The 13,775-nt window shown below is 41.5% G+C and overlaps 1 protein-coding gene across 2 annotated transcripts in view; it reads right to left on the reverse strand.

Moving 5' to 3' along the window:
- Window positions 1-6,010: 6,010 nt before the first annotated feature.
- The window catches only part of LOC113524847 (integrin alpha-M), a 72,141-nt gene continuing 64,376 nt past the window's right edge, over window positions 6,011-13,775 (reverse strand). For both annotated transcript variants that reach the window (XM_053229770.1, XM_053229771.1), the window contains exons 27-31: window positions 11,028-11,150; window positions 10,822-10,917; window positions 10,686-10,715; window positions 10,113-10,223; window positions 6,011-8,941 (exon numbers count right to left, since the gene is read on the reverse strand). In XM_053229770.1, the coding sequence (XP_053085745.1) occupies window positions 8,717-8,941; window positions 10,113-10,223; window positions 10,686-10,715; window positions 10,822-10,917; window positions 11,028-11,150 (585 nt within the window). In that variant the 3' untranslated portion in view covers window positions 6,011-8,716. The remainder of the gene's footprint in view (window positions 8,942-10,112; window positions 10,224-10,685; window positions 10,716-10,821; window positions 10,918-11,027; window positions 11,151-13,775) is intronic.

Consider the following 13,775-nt stretch of genomic DNA (forward strand, 5'->3'; position numbering starts at 1 on the left):
CTTTATTAAGCTGGTGTCTGTCATCTGGCTTTGCTGAAACATACAACTGTGTGTCATCAGCGTAACAGTGGAAGCTAATACCATGCTTACGAATAATTTTGCCCAGAGGTAGCATATATAAAGAAAAGAGCAGTGGGCCTAAAACAGAGCCTTGCGGAACACCAAACTTTACCTTAGCATGAGAAGAGAAGTCACCATTTACGTTTACAAACTGATAACGATCAGTCAAATAAGACCTGAGCCAGGAAAGGGCTGTTCCCTTAATGCCTACTACATTTTCTAGTCTATTGAGGAGAATAGCATGATCAATGGTATCAAAAGCTGCACTAAGGTCAAGCAGCACCAGCAAGGAGACACAACCCTGATCAGAGGTCAGTAGTAAGTCATTTACAACTTTTACCAGTGCTGTCTCTGTGCTATGATGAGGCCTAAATCCTGACTGATACATTTCATGAATGTTATTCCTATGTAAGTATGAGCATAGCTGCTGTGCTACAACCTTTTCAAGGACCTTGGAAATAAAGGGGAGGTTTGATACTGGCTGCACAGTAGTTTCCTGAAGGAACTGTGTTTCGTTTTTATTATTTTTCATTTTGACTGAAGCTCAGCCGAACTGTAATGCAGAAGACCTTACAAAAACTGTTCAATCTAGTCCTGCAAGCTTGCTGTTTTCCAGATACCTGGAATAAGGGTTTAATATACCCACTATACAAAAGTGAAGACAAATATGACCCCAATAATTACAGAGGCCTCTGTGTGAACAGTAATCTAGGGAAAACCTTCTGTTGTATTCTCAATGCCCAGATACAGGCCTTCACAATGTCTTGAGTAAGAGTCAAATTGGTTTTCTACCCAACTACCACACTACTGAACACATTTACACACTATGTACCCTAGTCAGCCAGCAAATACACCAAAAACACAAAGGCAAAATCTACACATATTTGTTATTTGTTATCTATTTGGCATGGCAAATGTGGACAGTGTTCAACAAAAAGTAAAAAGGTAGCCGTTTTGTACTCCCAAACCCAGGCTAGACAAGTTCGCCCCACAGCAAATTGATAATTGCAGCAATTGTGGAAGCAACCATGAAGCCAAATGGGAGAGATGTCTTGCATATGGCCAGCAATGTCACAGATGCAACAAATGGAACCACTTCCAAAAATGCTGCAAATCAACTAAAGTTCATCACACAAGAAATCTAAAAAAGACTGTGAATCAAACTGATGTTGCCAAAGCCTCAAATAGCAGTGAGCAAATAGCTCATTCTTTATAGATGGAGTTGCTATAAACCATCAAAATGTGATCAAACTTAACTCAAAACAGCCAAAGAAAACTGCCATATCTTGCACAGTTCAAATCAACGGGAAAACAACTGAACTAAAGATTGACACAGGAGCCTCATGCAACATCACGTCCTTGCAGACATTTGCACAAGTAAAGCAAGACGAGAATCTTCAGGTGTCAAGCCATGTAAAGCTTGTTGCTTATGGTGGAGAGGAGATTCAAACTGCTGGATCCACAGTGTTACCTTGCCATCTGAATGGTCAGATCTACACTCTACAGTTCTACGTGGTCCAAAGGGATGTACAGCCATTGCTTGGGCTCTCTGACTGTCTTCGGGTGGGCCTCATTTCTCTCAATAAAGCAGTACACCAGGTCAGTCTAAAAGAAACATTACGTTTTGCTCAACAGATCAACACAGAATATGCAGATATTTTCCATGATGAAATAGGGAGACTTCCCGTGACATACTGCATGAAACTTGACAAAGAAGCTCAACCTGTCGTTCGTCCAGCACATAGAAAAACTCAGATGAAATAAGACTGTGTATTGATCCCAGAGACCTGAATAAGTTCCTAAAACGTCCACATCACCCCATGCACACAGTGGGAGAGGTGTCAGCGCAAATGCCAAATTCCACAGTATTCTCGGTGCTAGATGCCAAGAGCTCCTTTTGGCAGATCTCACTGGACCACAAGTCTTCCCTACTGAGAACATTCAGTATGCCGTTTGGAAGATTCAGATTCCTTCGGATGCCCTTCGGCATTAACTCAGCCAGCGAAGTTTTTCAGCATGCTATGGAACAGATCTTTGCTGGTTACCCTTGAGCAGTCATAGTGGATGACATCATTGTGGGTGGAAATGGCGACAAGGAACATGATGCAAATCTAAGGAGAGTGTTAGATCGTGCCCGTGAAGTGAACTTGAGACTTAATCCTCAAAAGTGTAAATTCCGTCTAAGTGAGGTGAGCTACGTGGGTCACATTTGCACAAGTAAGGGACTACGACCAGACCCAGAAAAAACAATAGCAATCACGGAAATGCAGCCACCAGAAAATGTTACTGCAACGCTTTCTGGGTATGATTAATTATTTAGGAAACTTCATACCGAACCTCAGTGAGCTGTCCGCCCCCCTGCGTGAGTTGACCTGCAAAAACACAGAATGGTGCTGGTGTAAACAACATCAGGATGCTTTTGACGATTTAAAGCACAAGATTTCCAGTCCACCCACCCTGAAATACTATGACGTCCAAAAACCTGTCACACTCACCTGCGATGCTTCCCAGTTAGGCCTTGGAGCAGCATGCCTTCAGGAAGGTGCTCTAGTTGCATACGCTTCACGGACACTGACTCAAACAGAAGTGCACTACGCACAGATCGAAAAAGAACTTCTTGCGGTGGTATTTGCATGCACCAAATTCAATGACTAAATATATGGTAAACAAATTCACATTGAAACAGACCACCAGCCGCTAGTGAACAGTCCTCAACAAGCCCATCTACAAAGCTCCAGCAAGCCTGCAACGCATGATGCTAAGATTGCAGAAATTCAACTTCACAATCACATACAAGAAAGGGAAACACATGTACCTTGCCGACACGCTGTCACGTTCCCCTGGAGCCTGTCCAAACGAACTCTATGATGATCCAGCTGACTTTGAAGTCATGTCAGTCCGGCACATCTCGTCTTCCAGACTGAAAGAGCTGCAAACTCATACTGCGCAGGACCCAGTTCTTCAACGCCTTTGCAGTATTCTCAAATCAGGATGGCCATCTAGCCAGAAGCTGCCAAATTCGTGAGTATTTCCCCTTCAGGGATGAGCTCACAGTTGATGAAGACGTACTCATGAAGGGACAGAGAATAGTTGTTCCTGAATCATTACGTAGTGAATATATCACAATCAGTCACAGAGGCCACCCAGGCCTTGAGGCAACCAACCGCCGGGCACGAGGCATTGTGTTCTGGCCTTCTCTTACCAAAGACATTGAAAATAAGGTGCTGTCGTGCTCTATCTGTAACATTCTGAAGCCCCACCAACAAAAAGAGCCTCTTCACTTACATCACATCCCAGATCTCCCATGGACAACTGTGGCTACAGATATCTTTGAGTGGAACGGTCAACACTACCTCGCACTAGTAGACTCATATTCGGGATGGTTCAAAATCGATGTGCTTCATAACCTGTCCTCCAGCACAGTGATCACAAAACTCAAAAGGCACTTTTCTGTTCACGACAGTCCACACAAAGTCCTTTCAGACAATGGCACCCAATTTACAAGTCAACTGTTCAAAGAATTTGCTGCAGCTTGGGATTTCACACACATCACCAGTAGCCCGGAATATCCACAAGCCAACAGGCTAGCTGAGAGGGCAGTGCGAAGTGCAAAACAGCTAATGGAGAAATCCAAGAGGGATGGATCGGATGTGTTCCAAAACTTGCTCAACATCAGAAATATTTCACGTGACCAGACTCTGGGTTCTCCTGCAGAGAGATTAATGTCCAGGCAGACTCGAACAACTCTACCAATCAGCAAGGCCGTTCTTGTGCCAACCTCAAAAAATAACACCACTGTCAAGGATCGACTGTCAAAGAAGCGGCAATGTCAAAAGACATACTACGACAAATCCAGTAAAGCACTCCGACCACTCTTGCAAGGTGAAGTAGTGAGACTCGCACCTTCCAAAGGCCATGATCGAACTTTACTTGTTAAACAACTCTGTGATGAATCAAGGTCATATCTCGTGCAGTCAGAAGGAAAAGAATACAGACGAAACCAAAAACATATCCTTCCAGTCTCAGAGCCGCCGCCACAACAGCTCGAGCACAGTGAGATGGCACTTCCCTTTGTCCAGACCCCTCTGCTGAGTCCAAACACGAACACCCTACTCCAAATGAGGTCGGAGAACAATGCACCTCACAGGAAACCAAGAAGAAACCATTTACTGAACTCCATATGTGACCAGAGCTGGTCGCCGTTGCAAACCAAACCCTAAATACATGGACTGAGTAAAGAGAAAGAGAAACGTTCATTCACTGAGTGATAATGCTGAATGTGTAAAAGTTGTTTAATTGATGTTTAAAATGTGAGCTGTTAAATATCAAGTGTTATAGACTTTCTCACTCCTAGTTTAAGTATTCTTAAGTATTCTTTAGATGCATTTCTCATAAAGGTAAAGATTTTAGTTAGCTTAAAAGTAAAGTTAGCTTACAATGTAAGAATCTTTTGTTAAGGAATAACTGTCACAGTTAAAGAAGGAGGATGTAGAACATAAGTGTTCTGTTGCTTTAAATTCTCAGTTCCTAAGCTCGCCTGTACACATGCTCGAGTGTTATCATAGAGAAGTTTCACGTATGTTGACGAACTCCTGCATCTCAAGTAAAGATACACTTGTTAACTGTTCCCTTGTCTCACGGCTCGTCATCTAACAAGTTAGTCCAGAATGTCCAGAAGATATCACCCCTATCTTATCCACACTGCATTGGCTCCCAATCAAATTTCACATTGATTATAAAATACTACTATTGACCTATAAAGCACTGAATGGTCTCGCGCCTCAGTACCTGAGCGAACTTTTGGTCTTTTATGATCTGCCACGCCTACTTCGATCAAAAGGTGCAGGCTATTTATTGGTACCTAGAATAGTGAAAGCTACAGCTGGGGGTAGAGCTTTCTCTTACAAAGCTCCACAGTTATGGAACAGCCTTCCAGCTAGTGTTCTGCGCTCAGACACAGTCTCAGTCTTTAAGTGTATGCTTTTTCTTAGGTACTAACTCCTGATGAATTCTAGACTGCTTCCTTTCCTTATTCGTGTCTTTTTGCTTCCTTCCTTCATGTCCTCCTCCATGTTAGGAAGCAGAAAAAAATGAACTTTCAGCAGGACATAGAATAATATTAAAGTCTGTTTTTATGAACAGTATGGAGTATGGAGGTCTAAACTTCCTCCACTTTGCATCCTTGAAAACACTGTTCAGATTTTAGGAGAATTTTCTGTCTAGCCCTTACTTAATATTTGAAATTTTGTATTCTTTAAAGTGAGTGCTCTCCGAACTGTTTATTATGTAATTACATCATATGAACCATACAATCTACACTGTATGGCCAAAAGTATGTGCACCCCCAACCTTCACAGCCAGATGTTTGTGTTGAACGTCCCATTCCACATTTATTCCCCCTGTGTTTGCTGTTATAATGAGTTCCACTCTTCTGGGAAGCTTTCCACTAGATGTTGGAGCGTGGCTGTGGGGATTTGTGTTCATTCAGCTACAAGAGCATTAGTGAGATCAGGCTCTGATGTCAGGTGATGAGGCTCATGTTATACTTTCTTAAAGTGACACTGGAATGGAAAAATAATTTTATTAACTGCTTTAACATTTTTTAAATTTACATTTTTACTCTGGAACAATTTAGACTGAACTTGTTCATGTTCAATGAAAAATTTTATTCATAATGTTTCTAATCCCTGAACTTATAAAGAGATATATTACCACCTTCTCACTGGTAGCTGCAGAAAATGTGCTGTAATGTGGTGAATATGTGGTACAGATCAGGCAGCGCTGTAAAACCTAATAAAAATGTGAGCATGTGCAACAATCGTGTGAATTTATGGTGCAAATCAGTCAGGGAACTCGGATCAGGTGAATTTACCCAATGAGACATTCTCTCTGTGTTTGTGGATTAACTGTATAACAGACTGACATTAACTCAACACCTATTACACACTGAATAAACTTTCATTAATACATTTCAGAGAAAATAAAGTTTTATTCGAAACAAAAAACATTACTCATAAAACAAACTCATAACCTGACTTCTCATAAGACTGTTTTTTTTAAAAAAAAAATAAAAAAACAGGCACATTTAATAAACTTTTATCCAAGTTGTTATTTAAGTAATAAGTATGGTATTTCTGGTTATTATTACAATATCTTTAATTGGTGGTCTGAATATTAAGTTGTATTAAGGTGACATGAACTTTTACCCATGATGCACTGCAAATTTGTGATCTAACTTTCAGGAGTTAATAATTTCTTCCAGCAGTTTCTGTCTGGGAAAATTAGATGACCACCACCATCTAGTGGTCACTCTCTGTATCTGCCCAGTCAGGGGTTTAAAAGACTTTAAAATAATTCAAATTCTTCACTTTTAGAAAATTTCCTTGTTTCCTTAAAATAATTTTATAAACACTCTATATACACTCTATTATTTTATAAACAATTTTATTAAACTAAAATAATCTTATATCCAAAAATTTGTTTTTTTTTTGTTGTAAAACACTGATAACCACCATATTGGCAGCCTCCTAACCCTCGCAATAAAAACACTCATACAGACACATTATTATATCTCCTCTGAGGTTCTGGAGTTCTGATATAGTGACTATTCATCATCATAGTTCTGGGATTGTAAATTTAAACACTGCACATTCGCTGCATCTGATGAGTGAGTAAATATATATGAATAATAGATGAGTAAATATACCTGTCAATTAATTAATTGATGCAGTGAATAAAAGATAAGATATTTTTGCTGATAAGCTCTTATACAAAAGTAAATATACTGCAATGATAAATGAAACACAGAGTTACAAATACAGCATTATACAGTCCCCACTGAAAGTACTGGAACACAAGGCCAACTCTATTGTTTTTGCTCTACACTGAAGACATGTTGGGTTTGAGATCAAAAGATGAATATGAGATGATAGATCAGAATTTCAGCTTTCATTTCCGCATATTTATATCTAGACGTGTTAAACAACTTAGAACATGGAAGCATTGGGTAGCAGTTGGGTAGCCGACCACTCAATTTTTTGTGAGGAAAAATATAGGAACAGATAGTACTAAAGTAAATTAAAGTAAATAACATTGCAATAACTGCATCGAGCCGGTGATCCACTGACGTCACCAAACTGTTGCATTCTTCTTTTCATTGCATTCTGCTGCTATCATCATGAGTTCCATCATCAATAAATATTAGTGAGTCTATTCCAGAAGCAGCCCAAGCCATGACACTACCTCCACCAAGCTTCACCCATGAGCTCGTATGTTATGGATCATGAGCAGGTTCTTTCTTTCTCCACACTTTGGCCTTTCCATCACTTTGGTAGAGGTTATTCTTGGTTCCAGAATGTTTGTGGCTCATTTAAGTATTCTCTGGAATTTCAATCTGGTTTTCTGATTCTTACTGCTGATGACTCGTTTGCAGGTCTGAAGGATTCAGACCACATCATCAGAAGGATTCGTCCATTTCTCTCCCCACAGGCCACTCAGGTGCTTGTTCAGTCCCTTGTCATTTCGAGACTGGACTACTGCAACTCGCCCCTGGCATCTCTGCCTCTGAGTGCCATTCAATCTCTGCAACTGATCCAGAATGGAGCTGCACGACTTTTTCTCAACCTCCCCAAATTCTCCCACACCACCCCATTGCTACGCTAGGCATCCTATAGCTGCTACATAAGATTTAAAACACTGATGCTCGCCTACAAAACCAAAAACGGACCAGCACCCACTTACCTCAAGGAACTTATCACATCCCGCACAGCACCACGCTCCATCTGATCCTCTAGTACTGCTCTATTCAGACTCTACAGTCATCAAGACTCTTCTCTGTTCTGGCACCTCGGTGGTAGAATGAATTTCTCCTAGATGTCACTGGCAGACTTCAAACAATGACTAAAGATCTACCTGTTCATGGAATACATAAATTAGCACTTTATTTAAAAAAATATTGTGTTGTCTGTGTTTTTCTTACTATATTTCCTCTGTCACTCTGGATAAGGGTGTCTACTGGGCTTCTAACTGTAACTGTAAATGTTTCTTTCTTTTTCAGGATATTCCTAATTGTTGTATTTAGCTATGCCCAATGCTTGTGTAATGGCTCTGATAGATTTTCCCTCTTTTCTCAGCTTCAAAATGCCTTGCTTTCTCCCACCCTCAATACCACAACTGACGTGAGACCCTTGAGCAAGGCACCGAACCCCCAACTGCTCCCCGGGCGCCGCAGCAAAAAGGCTGCCCACTGCTCCGGGTGTGTGTGCGCACTTGGATGGGTTAAATACAGAGCACAAATTCCGGGTCTCCACACTTGGCTAAACGTCACTTCACTTCACTAACACGGCACACCTGGGCAACAAGAAACACCTGTCAGTCACATGGTCCAATATTTTTGTTCACAAAAAATTTGGTGGTCTGCCACCAAAAAGATGTTTAACTCATCTAGATGTAAATATCAGGAAATGAAAACTGAAATTCTGATCTACCTCATATAAAATCTTCATATATTTTGATCTCAAACCCAAATGTCTTCAGTGTATAACAAAAAGGAAAGAATTGGCCTTGCTGTTCCAATATTTTCAGAGGGGACTGTAGCTAAGCTAAAGAAGTTGAATCATGCTAATAAACAATCAGTAGCTCAATCAGTGAAGACTTTTCACTCCACACTTTCTCCTTTCTCCATTTCTCCATTCTCCCTCCCTCCATTTTCTGACACAACATTGTTTCCTCCAGCGGGGATGAACGGTTTCTCTTCAGATGTGGAAGGACATTCTTCCATCTTTCCATTTGTTTCAGCACTGCACACTTCATCTTCTTCTTCAGCACTGTTCTCATTCCCTTCTTCACACAATTCATGACGTGTACGCTTAAAGAAACCACACTGAGAAAGAGACAGACAGAGAGATAGACAAACAGAGAGAGAGCAGGTCACAGAAAGAGAGTGAGACAGATGGAGTAAGAGAGACAGGAGGACACAGAGCGTGAGACAGATGGAGCAAGAGACACAGGGAGAGACAGGAGGACAGAGAGAGTGAGACAGATGAAGTAAGAGAGACAGAGAGACAGGAGGACAGAGGTTAAAGTTCGGAGAGAGTTCAGGGTAAATGACCACATGATGGAGATTGATGATAAATGTTCTGACCTCCACAGGCGAGTGTTTTAAGACTTTGCCTCTTACACAATTTACTCTTGGTCTTTGCTGGTGTGTATTGGTGTGTGGTGTGTATTGGTGTGTGGTGTGTATTGGTGTGTACTGGTCAGTGCTGTTGTGTATTGGTGTGTGGTGTGTATTGGTGTGTACTGGTCAGTGCTGTTGTGTATTGGTGTGTGGTGTGTATTGGTGTGTACTGGTCAGTGCTGTTGTGTATTGGTCAGTGCTGGTGTGTATTGGTGTGTGGTGTGTATTGGTGTGTACTGGTCAGTGCTGGTATGTATTGGTGTGTGGTGTGTATTGGTGTGTACTGGTCAGTGCTGGTGTGTATTGGTGTGTGGTGTGTATTGGTGTGTGCTGGTCTTTGCTGGTGTGTATTGGTGTGTGGTGTGTGCTGGTGTGTGGTGTGTATTGGTGTGTACTGGTCAGTGCTGGTGTGTATTGGTGTGTGGTGTGTACTGTAGTGTACTGGACATTGCTGGTGTGTGTGGTGCGTATTGAGGCGTGTGTGGTGTGTATTGATGTGTACTGGTCAGTGCTGGTGTGTATTGATGTGTACTGGTCAGTGCTGGTGTGTACTGTAGTGTACTGGTCATTGCTGGTGTGTATTGGTGTGTGGTGTGTATTGATGTGTGGTGTGTATTGGTGTGTACTGGTCATTGCTGGTGTGTACTGGTGTGTGGTGTGTATTGATGTGTACTGGTCAGTGCTGGTGTGTACTGTATTGTGGACTGTTCAATGCTCATCTGTTGCTGCTTTACCTCATCTGAGCTACAGATTCCTGAAGTTAAAGCAAGTCCTGCTGGTCTCTACTATGCTTTACTCTACTATAAGTTCTGAGTACTGAATATTACCTATAACTGACAGCCATTACTGCAGCTGAGCTCTGATTGGCTCTCACCTTCAACAGCACTATGAAGATGATGATGAGCAGGAGAAATCCACCTCCTCCACCTGTTCCTCTGATCATAATCATATTAGGAGGAATGACCAGCTCTGCTTTCACACTGATCTGTAATGACACACACACAAACACACACACACACACAAACAGGCATTTAGAAATGCTGTGAAAAGCACAACAATGTCCATGCTGTAATAAGGTTTGTGGTACTTTTTAACAGCACCAGTAAAATCTGTGCTTGTTTTGGGCTTTAGAAGTTCTCTCAGACACGTTCTTGTGGGACACTGGATCATCATGTAGTCTTCATTGTTCAAGACTTTCACAAACACTACCAACACCATTGACCACTTTACCACACTGACAGTAATTCACCACTGACAATACGATCATCACTGACAGGTGACACCACTTGCACAAATGACCCACCACTGACACTACCAACATCACTGAAACCACAGACAATTTACACCACTGACCACTTACACCACTGATAGCTGACTGACAGCTATATATTTTTCTTAAATTGTAAACACGTGAACACAGTCAGCTGAGACAGGAAACAAAACATACCTTAGCCTGGTGAAATCTGCTTGTGTCGTTCTGTAAAATAAAACAGCTCAAAGTTAAAAATACACAAAAAAGAAACTGATCAAAGATATACACAAACACTGTGTGTGTGTGTGTGTGTGTGTTTTACTGTTCTCACCTCACTGGATATCTGATGATAAAGCTTTTTATCAACGACCAGCTGAGCAAAGACAGAAAAATCATCTTCCTTCCTAAACTCACTGAAAGAAAATTTCTGCAGAGAAAAGGACAACATGGGACAGACAGAAAAAGATCAGTTTTTTTGTGTATGTGTGTGTGTGTGTGTGTATGTGTGTGTGTGTGTGTGTGTGTGTGTGTTATTACCCCTGTGTATTGTTGTTTATTAGGGAAGCTGATGAGCATCCTCAGCTCAAACTGGACAGCAGACCGGGGATCCAGTGAGAACGAATGACACATGAAGTTCGCACACCACTTAAATGGACAGTCCTGCAGGACATCCCATAATAACACTGCGTCAGCAATGCCACAGTAATAAAACATCATGTTTTACAGAGCCATTCTAAACATCACAGTAAGGTAGAACTCCTGTTCCTGTGTAGGGATGTTCAATTAGCTCTACTGAATAGTGAAATGAGATCATGTGATATGTGATGTCACATCTTATCACATCACTGTCATAAATCTCCTCAGATGAAACACAGGTCATTTAAGTTATTTATGTAGTCAGGTTTTGCACAATTTATTGTATTATAGATGTAATTTAAAATGGATTAAACTGACTTTGTGACCATCAGTGTACACACTATAATCCATAAAGACAAACCATGGTTTCTCTTGAGATATCTCTAGAACTTGACTGGAGTCCACCTTGGCAAATTCAATTGATTAGACATGATTTAGAAAGACACACCAGTGTGTGTGTATAAGGTCCCACAATTCACAGTGCATGTCAGACCAAAAACCAAGCCATGCAGGCCAAGGAACTCTCTTTAGACCTCCCTGATCAAAATATGTTGAGATTTTGATCTTGGCAAGGGTATAAAACCATTTAACCATTTTGTGAAATGAAAGAAGTTTGGAGCCACCAGGGCTCTTCCTAATCCTGGCTGTCCAGCCAAACTCAGTAACTTAGAAGGGTCTTGGTCAGGAAGGTGATCAGGAACCCAATGTCCACTCTAAAAAAAAACTACAGGAGTTCTCCACAGAGATGGGAGAACCTCCCAGAAGGACAACCATCTCCAAAATACTCCATCAATCAGACCTATAAGGTAGTGTGGATAGATGGCACTCCTGAGTAAAAGGCATATAGTAGGCACTTATATGACTCCGAGAGCACCAAACTCTATGTCTGGTGAAAAACCAGGTTAAGCTCATAAACTGCCTAATATCATCCCTACGGTGAAGTATGGTGGTGGCAGTTCACAGACGTTCCACATTCATTCTGACTAAGCTTGAGAGGATCTTCCAGGAAGAATGGGAGAAACTGCACACATCCAGGTGTGTAAAGCCTGTAGAGACTTAAGAAGACTCAAAGCTGGATCTGCTGCAAACGTAGCTTCTACAAAGTACTGAATTAAGTAATCAGTGACAGGGTGATAAAGGGGAGTTGCCACTCTGAATTTTATTATTTTTCCTATAACGCTTCCCCAAATGTTTTATTCCTCTTAAACCACAGCAATTTGCCTACTGTTACATTTGTTTATTATAGAGTGACATTGTAGCATCACCGCCGGCACCTGCCCACCAGAGGGAGCCCTCGCCCGAGTTTTGACACCACCCACGACAAACACTTCCGGGGTTTTTTCAGATATTTAAACAGCGCGTTCACTACACTAGGACGCGAAGTATTGTTTTCGGGACATTACCAAGCCTTTTCTCTCTGCCTTAGTGTTTTGTTGTCTTTTGTGCTCGACCCTGTTCACGTTTACGGTTTTCTGCCTTTGCCTTGTGGTTTTTTTTGTGCTCGACTTCCTGGTTTACCGGACTTTACTGCCTGTTTCTCGACTACATTTCTGCCTGCTGTTTTGGATTATCTGCTTTTAAATCTGCTAATGGATCCTACACAACCCGCCTCCGACGATTCATTACAGACATATAATACTTTTTATACTTTTATAGTTACATTTAACATTGTGGAATATCTGTGAAACAAGTCAGGTCCTCTTATTGCTTACTTTATAGCAGTTGTTCCCTCTCTTTTTCTCTCTCTTGATGTTAATAAAACAAAAAAAATGCAGCTTGTCATGTTACCCAGAAACCGCAAAGCACAAACTCCTCTGTTCTGAAGAAAAAAACTTTAAGTTACAGCTTTACCTCTGACTGTTAGAAAGGGCTGACACTGGAGACTCCTTCCATAAATGTTAAAAATGTCTGCTTACAGAAACTATATCTGTTACATCATTGCTGGTTTTGGCCAGCAACAAGGACTCCACGTCCCAGCAGCCCTGCAAATCACATGACTCCATCTGCCCTGAACTTACACCTTATGCCTGTTTCGTCTTTCCTGTAATTAGCACCCCTATAAAGGTTCTTCATTTCCGTTGTTTTCTTGATTGTGTAATACCTGTAGTATGTGTATGATCCATGCCTCATTTTCCTAGCTCATGTTTGGACATGTCCATGATTCTAGATTGTTTGTTTCTATTCTGTTTCCTTCAGTAAATTGCCTGCACTTGCATTTGACTCCAATATCAACAATCACACACATTTTAATCCACTTATGTGGCATGTCCTCAGTACAAGTCCCTGTGAAACAGTTGTGTGTGCCTGAGAGTTTCCTTTCATACAGAATTACAGTAAAGGCACACAGGAGTTCAGTGCCATGAAGTTCAGTTCAGTGTTTGTTGATGGTGGAGTTGCTGGCCTCTTTATGTCCCAGAGTGCCCTCATGTCTGTGTTACCTACTGATTCTCCCTTTTAGTTATGCTGTCACAGCTAGTCTTTACAGAGTCCCTGCTTGCACTCTGCAAACAAAGTACTCTGTCCTTAACCATTACTGGACAAAGGCTTACCTAACAATCCCCCCCCCCCCCCCCCCCCCTCTCTGTCAAGCTACACATGCTACTCCTGAGATGCCAGTGATCCTGACCCCTTCTGTTCTCTGGACCTGCC

This window comes from Pangasianodon hypophthalmus, chromosome 26 (genome assembly GCF_027358585.1).
Source record: "Pangasianodon hypophthalmus isolate fPanHyp1 chromosome 26, fPanHyp1.pri, whole genome shotgun sequence".
Taxonomy (NCBI): Eukaryota; Metazoa; Chordata; class Actinopteri; order Siluriformes; family Pangasiidae; genus Pangasianodon; species Pangasianodon hypophthalmus.